Source organism: Panthera pardus, unplaced genomic scaffold (genome assembly GCF_024362965.1).
Source record: "Panthera pardus isolate Hobbes unplaced genomic scaffold, ASM2436296v1 HiC_scaffold_12, whole genome shotgun sequence".
NCBI lineage: Eukaryota > Metazoa > Chordata > Mammalia > Carnivora > Felidae > Panthera > Panthera pardus.
Genome location: NW_026526677.1, coordinates 39977887 through 39991830, shown reverse-complemented (window position 1 = coordinate 39991830; position 13944 = coordinate 39977887). Strand labels below are relative to the sequence as shown.

General features: G+C 47.5%; 1 protein-coding gene across 12 annotated transcripts in view; it reads left to right on the top strand.

Moving 5' to 3' along the window:
- Positions 1-13944, top strand: part of NAV2 (neuron navigator 2) — a 496240-nt gene that overhangs the window by 165230 nt on the left and 317066 nt on the right. The window contains exon 1 of one of the 12 annotated variants that reach the window (XM_053899898.1): positions 3825-4142. The exons of the other annotated variants lie outside the window; for them this stretch is intronic. Within the exon in view, the coding sequence (XP_053755873.1) occupies positions 4092-4142 (51 nt within the window). The 5' untranslated portion in view covers positions 3825-4091. Of the gene's footprint in view, positions 1-3824; positions 4143-13944 lie in introns of those variants that run through there. 12 annotated transcript variants of the gene reach the window in all.

Here is a 13944-nt window from a genome sequence, read left to right as displayed (position 1 = left end):
GGGGTCAGTGCCACAAAGGGTTGCACAATACTAGGACCTAGGACTCTACCTTGTGGCTACCATGAGAGTACAAGAGAGGTCACGTTCAGGGACCTAGGCTAAGGTGGGGGTCACTGTCTGCAAGGGTGAATGCTGGACTGTCAGGTTCAGGGAATGGGTCAGAAAGCCATGAGCTGAAAAAAGGGGCCAACGGTTAGGAGGAACAAGGACACACTGTAGGACCGACCTTCACAAGCATTCCCATTGCTTTGTCCCATGTGGTCAACACAGGCTGATGTCTTTCCCTTAAATCACCATCAAAGGACTTGGTGGAAGATCACAGAAATAGGAGGAAGGAGAAGAAAGGTGCCAGGAAAGGCAGCTTGGCGCATGATAAATAGCTCTCCAAGATGTAGGAGGTTTTAAGGAGCTGCTTCTGTTTCTGAAATTCTGCAGGGTCCTGACATCTGCTTGGATGAACTCAAAGCCATTACCCCTGTGAAGCACCCATTGCATCAGCAGATTGCTGGTGATGTCAGCGTCCTTTTCTCTACACTTTGCCTTATTCAGGTCTTCATTCTCTATCCCCTGCGTGATTTCAGCAGCCTTCTAACTGGCCTCTCTCCCTCCAGCCTCCACCTTTTCAAACTTGCCTTCTTGCTGTTACTAGAGAGGTCCTTCTAAAATGGGAAGTCAGTCAAATCATTCCCCTGGTTTATAAGGATTAGGGGTAGGATCCCCTTTACAGGGACTTGACCTGCTCCAGCCTTACAAATAGCCCCATTTCCTGCCCCTTGATCTCCACCTTTTGACCACACAGAACCTGCCATGCTTTTTCACCCCTCTCTATACCCTTGCACATGCTGTTCTACCTTCCTGGGATGCTTCCCTCCTCTTATTGAATTTGCCTTGATCCTTCCAGATGTAAGTCAGTGTCACCTCTGAGAAATTATTCCATGCTTCCCAGTCTTGTGCATAGCTTTTTTCCTTTATGGCCCAGCTACACACCATACAGCCCTCCTTTGTAGTACCTGTCACATTGTATTGCAACTGTAATTGTATGTGTTCATCTTTTAATAGACCGTATGTGTGGGTGGTAGGGACTCCTCTCTGATTCTCAATACGTAGCACAGAGCTGGGTAAATGCATTATGGTGGATGTTCAAGGAATGTTGGCTAAATGAGTCAGCATACCTATGGTCTGAAGTGTGTGAGATCTGAAAGGCAAGGCAACAGGATTTATTCTTTTTAATTAAAGCTGGGCATCCTCTCTACTGCCACCCCCTGATTCCTCCTTCCACCATAAGTGATATTTTCTATCTTTGACCCGCAGATATTTTTAAAATTTTTTTAATGTTTATTTATTTTTGAAGGAGAGAGAGACAGGGTGTGAATGGGGGGGGGGGCAGAGAGAGAGGGAGATACAGAATCTGAAGCAGGCTCCAGGCTCTGAGCTGCCAGCACAGAGCCCGACGTGGGGCTCGAACTCACGGACCGTGAGATCATGACCTGAGCTGAAGTCGGACACTTAACAGACTGAGCCACCCAGGCGGCCCTGGCAAATGTTTTGATTGGGAACTAATGCTCATTCAATGACTCTCTGGGAATGTGTAGTTTTTTAAAAATGTTTTGGGTATCCTAGAGAATGTGAGAAACCTATAGATGCTTCCCCCCAAAATGCACAAATACCCAGTCTCATAGCATTTTCATACAACCAGAAGGTTTCTGGGCTGTACATCTTCCCACCCAGCTCCAAGAACCCCTGGCTTAACACAGCTGTGATAGAGAGCTTGTGTTTTGCTCTCTTGGCCAATATGATCTTGTCCAGCTTTATTTTCAGAGGAAAAAAAAATAGTTATTTTAAAATCTCATTTTCTAAATACATAAGTATACTTTAATATGGAATATGCTTTCTCGAATGACATATGCTGTTTCCCCTCCTGTGTTTCGCTAGGATGTGCCCCTTCTCTTTAAGCAGCAAATGTCACTGCCTATGTTTCACTCTCCAGAAATATATGTGGTGGTGGACATAACAGGGTCTTTTGCAGTCACTCAGTTCAGGTCAGGGCCCAGGCTGGGTATGGGATGTGCTGCCCTGGTCTGGCTCTGTCCTTATTGCAGAGGAAGCTGCAGGAACTTAGGACATTGTCAACAGACTTTCATTTGGGAAACATCTACTGAGTTCCCACTATGTGCCACATACTGTTCCAGGCACTTGGGGATACCATGGGGGAACAAAACTGATGAGGCCCCTGCTCTCATGCAATTCATAGCCCAGTGGGACAGGGCAAAAAATAAACAAGAATACAAGTTAGCTAAAGTTCACACAGTGAACAGAACAAAGGGAAGACAATAGTAATAGAAGAATATGGTCACCACATTAAGTTAAAAGTCCCTTTGAGGAGGTGACATTAGAAATGAGACCACAGGCAGGTCTAGGGGGAACAGTGATCCAGGGAGAGGGACTGTCAGGTGCAAAGGTCCTGAGGTGGGATGGATTTCAATGTGTTTGAGAAAAAGAAAGACGACCACTGTGGTTGGAGCACAGTAGGTAAAAGGGAGAGGATGGGCATAAAGTTGTAGGCCATAGGAAAGAGTTGGGATTTTTCATCTGTGAAGGGAAACCAAATCCTGAAAGCTTCAGGCATAGCAACATTTTGATCTAATTGCTATGTTTGGAAGATCACTTTTAAAAGGTTAGGACCCATTTTATCACCTCCCCTCATTTTAAACAGTTTTGCCTATTGAAATGAATGTGTAATAAAGCAATTCCATGAATTCTCATCATAGCTCTCTATCAGCAGGGGCCAGCCAGGTATTCATCCTAAAATGTCACTGCCGCCCAAATCAGAGACACGTCCTGAGATCTGGGTAGCCGGTGCCATCTTGCCTCGAGGAGCTGCAGGGTTGCTGAGCCTTTTCAGGCTACTGAAAGTTGCCAGGGATCCCAACAAGGGCTGGACAGGAAGGTGAGGAGGTGGCCAGCGCCCCCCTCCCCCAATCTCAGAGGAAAGCACCAGGTAGAGGGTGCTTTCCTAGGCTCCCTAGAAAGAGCCTGTGGCAGGTGGGGCGAGCAGAAAAGGAAACAAAGGCCACATGGCCTTTCCCCTTGTCTGCCTCCCCTGTCATCGCCTGCCCCACCTCCTCCCCGAGGCCCACGGAAGTCCCATCTGTGGCAGCGGCCAGGTGTGTTTAAAAACACTGGAGCCCCGTCCTTCACGTAGCAGGAAACAAATGAGGCTGGGGAGCGGCGTGTGGCTGGGGCAGGGCCTGGGCGACTGTGTGTGTGCGCGCGCGGAGGGGTGGAGGTGCTCCAGCGGGTGCTGGTTCATCCATCCCACACTTACGATTCCAGCTGCTGGGGGGGCAGGGGATGATCCCGGAGTGGTTACTGTCAGCCAACTTGAGTGAGTTCGGTGCCGAATGCAAACGCGCACAGAGCCGAGCAGCCACGGGGAGAGGCGCTGGCCGTGTCCGGAGTGAGGACCCGACAGCCACACACCGCGCCCCCCGCAGTCCTCCCCCGCTCCCCCCTCCGTGCCCCTCCGTTTGTGCCGAAGGCCGGCCCGCCTACCCGCGCCCTTCCCGAAAGAGTTAAGTACCTCCCCCTCCTACCGTCTTGCCCCTTCCCCCGTCTCCCCTCCCCCCCCCCCCCCACGCACCGCGGGGGCGAACCGGCCCACCGGAGAAAGCCGGGGGCCACGCGGAGGGCCCGCGGACCGGCGAGGGGGCGGGGAGCCCGGCGGCCCCGACTCCCGCCCCCACCCCGTAGCGGCCCCAGCGGCCTCCGCGCTGCGAGGCGCGGGCGCTCGGACGCAGGGGGAGTTGTTTGATTTGGCGGAGGCGGGGAGGCCGGCAGGGAGAGAGCGGGGGAGGCACGCGAGCCGGGCAGCGCGGGCGCCGGGCTCCGGGCAAGGTCCCCGCGCGCTCAGCAGCGGCCGCCGGGGTGGGGGCGAGGAGGCCGCGGGCGGCGGGGATGCCCGGAGGGGCCGGGGCGGAGACCACGACGGGCCGGGCCGGCCCGACCTGCCGGGCGCGCGGGCAGGTGCTTCGGCCCCCTCCCCCTTTTTCTCCCGCTTCCTCCCCCCACTTCCCTCTTCGCCCTGAAGTAAGATGAGCGTGATGCTGTGGCGCTGGGAACAGAATAACACCACCATGAAGCTGGTAAGGTGGACCGCAGACCTCACTCCCGGGGGCGCCGTTCCACTTTTTATCCCCCACCCCGCTTCCCATCCCCGCTGGGAATCGTCTCCCGCGATGGAAAGCCCCTGAAACGCATTTCGTACTTGGTGTTTCCCGTATTATTTTGAAGATAGATTTCAGGCTTTTTTTTTTTTTTTTTTTTTTTTAAGCCAGGAAAGTCGGGGTGTGTGTGTGTGTGTGTGTGTGTGCGTGCGCGCGCGGCTGAAAGGGGTGGAATGGACTGCAATTTCCCCCGGTCCCTTCCACCCACAAATTCCTGGGGTTGCACACGCGCGGGATTGTGTCCTGCGAGTGGGTCTGCTTCCTCACTGCTGTCCCGGGTCGGCATGGTCTGCATCCGCCCCGGCTCCCCGCCCCCATTGTGTTATGATACTTCGGGTTGCACGCGGGTGTTGATCTGTATTGCGGTTTGGCTTGTTTTGGGCGGGGGGCGGGTGGGGAGTGAGCCCAGCTTGAATAGCATCCAGTCCTGTTCTCCCGCCTCTCACAATGGCTTAGTTTTCTTTCTAGTATGCAAGAACCATCTAGGCTGCAGGTACTTTTTCCCTCCTTTTTCAAAAATAACTGCTCATCACTCCTGGGAGGGCTGAGGAGAGCAGCCTTTTCCTCTCTGCCCTAGGGAGCCTGACTTGTTTCTCCAGCCCAAGGAGAAACTGTAATCAGAAGGCTCTTCTCTGGGTTTTTCCTTTTGTGATTTATTTTTTATCAGATGGGTTTGAGGAGACCCTCATTCCCCACTGAAGTCAGCCAGTGCTGTGGCCAAGTTGGCTGCCCCTTTGGATGTCAGCTTCCTCCTGACTAAAATGGGGCAAGTTCTCACCTTGTATTGCTGGTGTGAGGGTAAGAAACCATATTTGAAAATTTCCTGGCACATAGTAAGAACCTATACCTAAAGAATAGGTGTCATTAATAAACTGGAATTCATGCTGATTGAGCTCTTTAAAGATGCTACCAAAAAAGTCACAGCTGCCACATTGGATAACAAGATGCTGAAACAACCTACATTGGTTCTTCATATAATGAACTTATTTGTTGGAAAAATGGCACCTTGCTTTTCATACTTCTTGTGTTATGGTTGGCCTGTCTAACTTTAAGCTACAATTTTACAACTTCTTTTAATGTGCTGTAACATTAGCAGACGTTATGCACCTTTGCTGCACTGTGTCAGGACTCCAGTTCCCTAATCCTTTCCTGGAATCTTTCTCCAACCAGACTGTCGTGGGAGAGCCCAGAGTTTCACATATTTTCTCTCCAAGCTCCACCTGAGATGTCACTCCAGGATATAGCACGGGAAAGTTGGGTCCTGGTGTGGACTAGATAGTGTCAGGCTGCCAGACCTAGAGGCTTCCAAGGAAGAGAGAAGCAACAGAATTACTTGGCATGCAGGGAAAACTTGGAGCATCCCAGGGGACACAGCTTGGTGGCAGGTGGCTGTGGTGAGGGCTGGGATGTCCTCACTGCTTCACCATAGCTGCCTTTTTATCCTGTGGAGGGAGCTTTCCCCAGTGTTGGTCAAAGGTCAGCCTTTATTGGGTCTGTCTGAGTCTTTAGACCTGAGTCTCACTTTTCCAATTAACTGTGTGAGGACCACCCAACGATAGTTGTGGTCCACCATTGTACTCCCCTACCGGGTGGAGGAGGGACTGGAGGAGCTCCAAGAAACTGGAAGCACTGGGAGGGTAGCAGCTACTGCCCTTGTGCACCCCACTGCCCCCAGACTGCGTCCCCACATTCCCATAGCCTCGGCTATACTCAAGCATGGGCCTCAGCTTTTCTGCAGAATCCTGGAAACCATGGCTACGTCATTTGTTCACACATCATTAGCTTGCTTTTTGTTTTATCATTTACTGGCAGGTTGATCTACTAGTTATTTGTTATTTGTGTGCTCACTGTATGCAGAGCCCAGTGGTGGTGGAGGCTGTGTTCATTGTGAAGGGTTTTGCTCTCAGATGATTCTTGGTTTGAATTCCAGCCTGGTCACTTACTAATCTTGGAATCAGTTTTCCTCTTTATCCAGCAGAGTCTGAAACATGGGCGTCTATACATGGGAACAGCTGTTGTTGTTGTTGTTGTTGTTGTTGTTGTTGTTGTTGTTGTTATTTTCTCTCCATGGTGAATGGTTTGGTCTTCTAATGAGCTTGGGGAAAATAAACCTTTCTTACCTTTGAATCATGAGTAGCCCTCAGTAGGAAGGAGCTCTCTGGGAACATCTTGGAAGTCAATTGTGTGTGAATAACCATCCCCAAATGCGCCCTGGGGCCAGAGGTGAGTGTCTGAACTTTTATCACCCATGCAGTTCAGTAAACATGAAGTCAGTTAACCTGCAGGTTGAAAATTTGCTGTTCTGACTGATAAATGGAACCAAAGGTTTTACTTTATGTTCTATTTTAAGGCTAATTGGATCAAAATAAGGCCAAGAGTAATTAGAGGCAAAACTTGAATTTTAATGTGTTATCCCTGCAGGGGAATGTCAGAAATGCACCTGCCCACCTAGGGTAGAAGCCAGGAGCCGGCAAATCCTGCTTCTGTTCAAATCCTACCCGACAGGGTCACCAGGGCTTTTGGTGGAAGTGAGAGGGGCTGACTGCTCAGGCCTGAAACACCTACTGGGAAGGGTAAGCTCCGAGCACACCCCCCTGAGCATGACATGGGTGGTTCTGACATTCGTGTCACCCCTTGGTCCCTTCTTTTAGATTCTTCCAGCTTAGGCAGGGCAAGGAGAAGAATGAGACCCTTTCTGGAGCAGCTTAGATCTAAGAGCTAAGTGTTCCAGCCGGAGAGACTTGCAGTCACAGCTCTGTTCAGGAAGTGCTGGCTTGTGTGACCTGGGGGCATCGGCACGGCCTCTTCCAGCCTTGGTGTCCTCCTCTGTAAATGGGTCCCACAGCGTCTCACAGACTTACTGTGAGAATTAGAAGTGTGGTTGGTAGGCAGTGGATGGTTGCTCTTAGGATTAGAAAATGGTCCAGTAGTGTGTGTATGTCTCCATGTGTGGAGAAAAGACACAACAGAAACATTCCTGTATTAACAGTGCTGAGCTCTGGAGGGAGATTTTTTTTTTTTTTTTTTTTTGGTCCATGCTTTTTTTTATAGTCCAGATTTTGTCAATGACAATACATTATGCTTATCAAAAAAGACAAAAAATATTACTGCTAAAATACTCATATTAATAGCTAACGTATACTGAGCCTTTAAGCTTTACTCATTTCAACCTCTCCATAAGCCTGTGAAGTGGAAACTATTATTATCCCCATTATTCAGGTGAGGAAGTTAAGGCTCAGAGAAATAAGGGACTTCCCTAAGATTCCAGGACTGGAAACTTGTAGAACCTCTGCTTTGTCTGATGGCAAAGGCTGTGCTTGAAACCGCTCTAACTGTAATAGCTTGGGCATGTTCTGGAGAGCGGCAGGGCCCTCGGCTGTGCTCAGTATAGGACATATGAGTATGCCTGTGATACACAGGGCTAGGTGCTTCTGTGAGTTGCTACCCCCTGGATACCTGCTTTGCTCAGGGAGATGCTCTGATTGAAGTGGAGAGGAAGGGGAACATAGTGAGCAGGCCTGGGTTGGGTCATTGCCCTTCAGTGTCCTGGAAAACACTTAATGGGGCCCTTCCTCAAAATGAAGGAGAAAGTGGCTCAGAATGAAGAATAATTGAGAGTAATGATGACTGGGGAATGTGCCTCTGACCTTTGACCTTTCCCCCCAGAGGTTGGTCAGAGACCCCCTGGGCCTGTCCGAAGCCAGGCTAACAAGCAGATTAAAAGAGGTCAGTGGGTTAAAGGGCCCCAGCTGCCTTTCTGCAGTTCTGTTGCTCCCTCCCAAAGGCAGGGATGCTATGGCCCCTGCAGTTCCTGAGCTCCCAGGTTCCGTGTTGAAAATACTACGATCCTTCAGCTCTTCCTCCCCTTCCTGCACATAAACTGATTGCCCTCTTAACAACTTCTAGTTTTTGTTTTTTGTTTTTTCTGAATAAAGCTCGTTTACCGCTCATCTGGAGGTACTCCCCTCTTCTGCTGGAAAATATCAGTCATTTCCACTATTGGGGACTTCTAGAACTTTCTCCTGCTTTCCACTAATTGTGACTGGCCTAGATTTTACCATCTCCCAGGGTATTGAAATCATGTCCATTTTCTGTTAATTCCAAAAATCTCAAGGGAAGAAATTCCATCCTTTCCTGGAGAAACCAGGTTGAAATATACAGGAATGTTTCCATCTGCATTTCTGCTGCGGGTAATGAGCCATCATAACCTTGATACACTTTTTGGAACTGAAACCAAAGCATGGAAGGAAGGTTTGACTCAGGTTAATTATTGGGAAAATTAAGAATAAAATATTGGGAAGAGAAGAAAGAAAAACCCTGAAAGTAGTAAGTGACTTCCTTTGGATGACATTTTGAGGTAACACATTTTCCTTCATTTTTATGTTAATAGAGACATAGAGATTTATAATCGGTCCCTTTGGTGATGCAGCATTCTTGTGTTACTTACGCAATTGTTTTTGAGTGGACTCAGCAAAAAAAAAAAAGGTTTTTTTTCTTTTTTTGGTTTCGTTTCTGGCTTCCATCATACTTTGCCAACCACCCAGAAGGCGTGTGTGGCTAAGCTTTTCTTTCTGTCTCCAGGGTTGTCCAGGATGTGTGGACCAGACTGCCTAAGGCTGGTGACACGTGGGCTATTCCCAAGGATTATTCTTCTTGACTCAGATGTTGCAGACGTGATGTCATAGGAGATGCAGCCAGGGAGGCTGAGAGGCCGTGAAACAAGACGAGGGGTTAAAATGAGTTGACAGAGGTTTAAACAGAGAAACAAGAAAGTGTGATGGAGATATTTAGGAAGACTGGGAAGTAGGAGAGGACTGTCCTTGCCACCAGAGATACTAACCACATGTGGTCATGATGCTGTGGTGTGGGAGAAGAGTAAACGCCTGCATTATATGTTCTCTTTGGCATAGTGAGAGAAGGGCTGCCCGTTCACAGGGACCATGAAGGGACCCTACGCACAAACAGATCTATAGGGAAACAGGTGCTTTAAACAGAGATTTTACCAATTGCAGTATATGCCTTGGCGGCAGAGGGTCCAGAGGTGAGCCTTGGTCCTCACCTGTAGCTCCTGTCAACTTCTCTGACGTTATTATGAGGCTTCCGGAATTGAAATTGCAGACTAAGTTGTTTCTGGTCCGAAACCTTTTGTGAGGAGTCCTGCTCACTAGTGAATGAAGTCCGATTCCTCCACGGTGTGCAAGGCCCTCTGGGTGACAGTACTGTTTTAAATCTTACTCTGCGGGGCAACTTCTGCAAGAATTTGTTCAATCCCAGCAGCATGGCCAGCCCTGTGATTTTCCGCGTTCACTACTACTTCCTGGGACTAAACGCTTCTTCTGTCTCCATGTACTATCCTGTCTTCCAAAGCTCAAATCAAGTCCCCTTTCTTCTGTGAAGCCCTGCCTGACCATACCGCCTCCTGGGATCTCTGAGAGGCAGTAATGCTAGCCTGTCTTCGATCCCATACTGCCCCAAATCCTGAGCTGCTGGTGTGCATTACCAGAGTAGAGGTTAGGAGTATAAAATGCCAGCCTCAGTACCCTCCCAGCTCAACTACCAAGTGCAGCGTGCCCTGGAGCAGGTACTGCCTCGTCTTTCTGAGGCTCAGTTTCTCCATGATGGTGGTAACTATTCCAAACTTGGGCTTGTTGGGGTTGTTTGATAAAATATATGTCTTTTGAGCGACACCCAGTGCATAGTAAATGCTCAATAAATGTTCGCTTTTGTTATGATGACGTCGGTACATTCATTCATTCATTCAACAGGTATTTATGTAATTATGAAACAGTTACTACATACTGGGGGATACACTCCTAACCAAAAGGAAATTTTTGCCACGTGGAATTTATACAGGCTCCCTGCTTCCGCTGAAAGTAGAGTGTTCCTATAAAACCTTTCTTAAGATGAAATCATGTAAAGTGAAGAAGCAATTGCCATTCATTTATATGGAAATTTTTTTGAGTGTTCTCCTGTTCTCCGACCCCAAAGACATCCTCTCTTAGGTTGTTCTGATACCTTAGGACACGTCTCGCTAACGGATACACAGAATAAGTCAAGATAAAGCACAGATGCTCACAGACACAGCTCAAAGCCCATGGCAGCTTGAGATGCTGAGTGTAGTTCCCTGGGAAGGAGCTTGGTGGTGCCACTCGCTGCTCGGGATAGGCGCTGCCTCGGTCAGGGCTGCCTGCAAAACAAACGCAGAATGCAATTTTTGCTTTTTGCTCTTTTTCGTAAAAGTGAAAATCCCCTCCGAATATTTTTTTGGTGAGAGAAAACAGGTACTAATGTAGGTGTTTCATAAAAGTACAGTGGCATAATGTGAACTTCCGAAAAGTAGGAGACATCTGTATTTTAGTGAAGGGATCAGGCAGTAAATAAAATGCATATTCCTTTTTCATGGTGATGGGTGGTATGGAGAAAAATACAGCAGGATAAGAAGGATAGGGAGTCCAGGAGAGGTCACCGTTTAACATAGGGTGGTTAAGAAGGGCTTCACTGCAAATGTGACGTGACTGCGTAACAATCATTATTATCGCTCCTCAGGGAGGCATCGTGACTATGTGTATAATTTATTATCCAAGCTAGAGCACGTCTGAGAGCGAAAGGGGTGCTATCAATAATTGCAGTAGGATGTGGGTATAAACCAGGCCTGTCCTGGGCAAAGTGAGATGCTTTTATACTTAAACTTGCTTAGTCTGAGTGTGGTAAAACCTTGGATTGTAACTTGTTCTGCAAGTGTTCCACAAGCTGAGCAAACATTTCTAATAAATTTTTACTTAAAAATTAACTTGTTGGGGCACCTGGGTGGCTCAGTCGGTTAAGCGGCCGACTTCAGCTCAGGTCATGATCTCGCGGTCCGTGAGTTCGAGCCCCGCGTCGGGCTCTGTGCTGATGGCTCAGAGCCTGGAGCCTGTTTCTGATTGTGTCTCCCTCTCTCTGCCCCTCCCCCGTTCGTGCTCTGTCTCTCTCTGTCTCAAAAATAAATAAATGTTAAAAAAAAAAAGTTAAAAAAAAATTAACTTGTTAATAAACACGCAATGTCTGGCAATACAAGTAGCATATGATGCCAAATGTCACATGATCACAACTGAGCCAATGGTTCTTCTCTCTGTCTCAGTCTCTCTGTCTTACTGTGGGATTATGGGTGATTGTCAATGCAATGTCACGTTTCCGTGAAATCCTCAAAAGGAGGCAAAAGCAAGTGTTATTAGATAGGTTCCTTGTTAAAGTTGCGCGAGAAGAAAACGATTCCATCGAGCCAAGAGGTAGCAGCGATTCCGTTAGTGATAGCAAAAGACGTCCTACACGGTAACCCTCCTCTCTCTCGTCTCCCTCACACCAGCCATGAAGGTTTTCAAAGGTAAGTGCAGGTTAATGTTTATTTTCCTTTATGTTTTGTATTTTCTTTATTGTTTTGTATTATATTACGGGATTATAATAATTTTTATGTGAATATTTTTGCGTTGTGGAACGAATCGTCTGAGTTTCCGTGATTTCTTAAGGGGAAATTCGCTTTGATATACAAGTGCTTTGGATTACAAGCATGTTTCCAGAACGAATTGTGCTCGTAAACCAAGGTTTTACTGTATGGAGATTGGCTAAAAGATAAGACAGACCCAGATTCACATCTTGGATTCTGCTGCCTTCTAGCTGCGAGATCTTGGGTGAATCATTTAATCTCTTGATGCTTTAGTTCCCTCATCTATGATGTGTATGTAATAGGGATTTTGTGAGAATTAAATGGGATAATGCAAGTAAAACCTTCAGTGTAGAACCCAACACTTCATAAGCACTCAATAAAAATTCATTATCATCATCATAATCATCATCACCAAGGGCAAGCATTGTTCTTTTTTGTATCTCTCACTGTAGGGTAGGGATTAGCGAGATGCAAAGTGGATTCATTAGTGTTAGGGTTAGAAGTGTAGCCTAGCGGTACACTTGGGAGGTGAGCTGACTGGGTCTGCCAATAATTGCTTCCATCCATACTCATAGAAATTAAGACCCACAGTGCTTGAATGTTGGACTCAAAGCTCAGATGGGGGACTTCATGCCGGGGCAGCCAGAGGAAGAGTTAGACAGTTGAGTCCAAGACTGACAATTTTGGAAAGTGAGTTCAGGAAGGGGCCTATGACCAGTGCCCCCCAACAATCCACTTCACAATGGTGGAAGCAGGGACCCAGAGAGATGAAATGATCTGCCTAAGGTCTCCTGGCCTGTAACTGGTTTTAATGCATCTGCCATTACCCACCTTGCAAATTGGTATAACAAAGATTATACAGAGCAAGAAGGGAGCACTTAGAATTCCACCTGGAAAAGTTATGCTGCTTTGGAAATGGGCCACAGATGATGTAAGCCTGCCATATCCCATTACCCAGTACTTGGCTAATCTTTGTATGAAACTTGTTTTGGTGAAACTTGAGCCTGGAGAAGCCAACTAAAGTACACTACTTTCTCACTATTGAATGCCTTCTAGACTTGGGCTAACATTTAATCTAAAGAGTAAGGTGATATTTCCTGAGATAGCTGTGAGTTCATGTTTTGAAATTAAATGAACTGAGTTTATTGCGTCGGTTGGCTTTTTTTTTTTTTTTTTAAGCACTAAGTATGGTAGTAAATGTTCTCTCTGCAGAGTAATGTCTGGCTGCTGTATGGGGAGGAGTGGGGAGCTGTAGACACGGGAGTTTTCAGTCCTCAGAAGTTGTCTCTCTGCCTCTCTGGTTAGGTACTTTTGCAGACTGAGCCATATTGTGGTTTAAGGGGACCCCTATTTGAATAAATCGATTTCTGACCCTGGCCAATTTGGGGACCACGGGGTTTGTTTTCCATTATATGTCCTGAATACATGCTATATACTTTCCACTCCCCCTTTTTTCCTAGATGCTTATCACTTAGTAAAGGATGGGTACCTTCCTACCTTATACCAGGTAAGGAGGAGAAAAGTTCTATTCGTGGATATTTTGGGAGAGTAAGTTGGTTAAAACGAGAAAGAGAGCATGTGTATAATCAGACAATGCTAGGAATTTGGTGCATTATCCTTTCACTTAACTCCTGGAGGTTTCCTATAGTATAACAATATGAAGATTGACGTTATGACTGAAATACACTTCTTCAAGGAGACCGTTCGCGTTTCAAGGCCATGTATGGTGCGGTTCCAAGATGTTTTGGGAGCCAAACCCTGTTCATTACGTCTCCACAGTAGCTATTGTGGGTAAAGGATCCCATCCGCCATGCCATCCCTTTGCTTTCAGCTTACCTTGACTCTCTGCAGACACCTATTAAAGCATAAGCCTTGGTTGGGAGTTGGGAGAGTGGTGGGGCAGGGGTTGGGGGACAGCAGTTGAATCTCTGTCATCTTTGTATTCCCCGGACCCAACACAGCACCTGGCACACACTATGTGTTCAGTTAATGGGGCGACTCTGACATCACCATTCTGATTTTCAACATAATGCAAAGTCGAATCACCTAAAATGCAGGGTTGTTTATCGTAAGGTTAATGAAATAACTTGACTGAATCCGAGCAGTGGCTAGCCAAGATTCCTGGGTCTTGGTCCAGGGTGTAGTCTGGCTCCCTTGCAGTAGAGGTCCACTCCAGATCCAGTGTTGGTTGAGTGTTTCCAGGTTTGTAGCTGCTTGGGTTGTCTAAGTCATGGCAGTTAGTCTAGGAGTTTCCCAGTGTGGTGGCTCCTGGGTGGCTCCCCAGGTAAGACAGGGCCT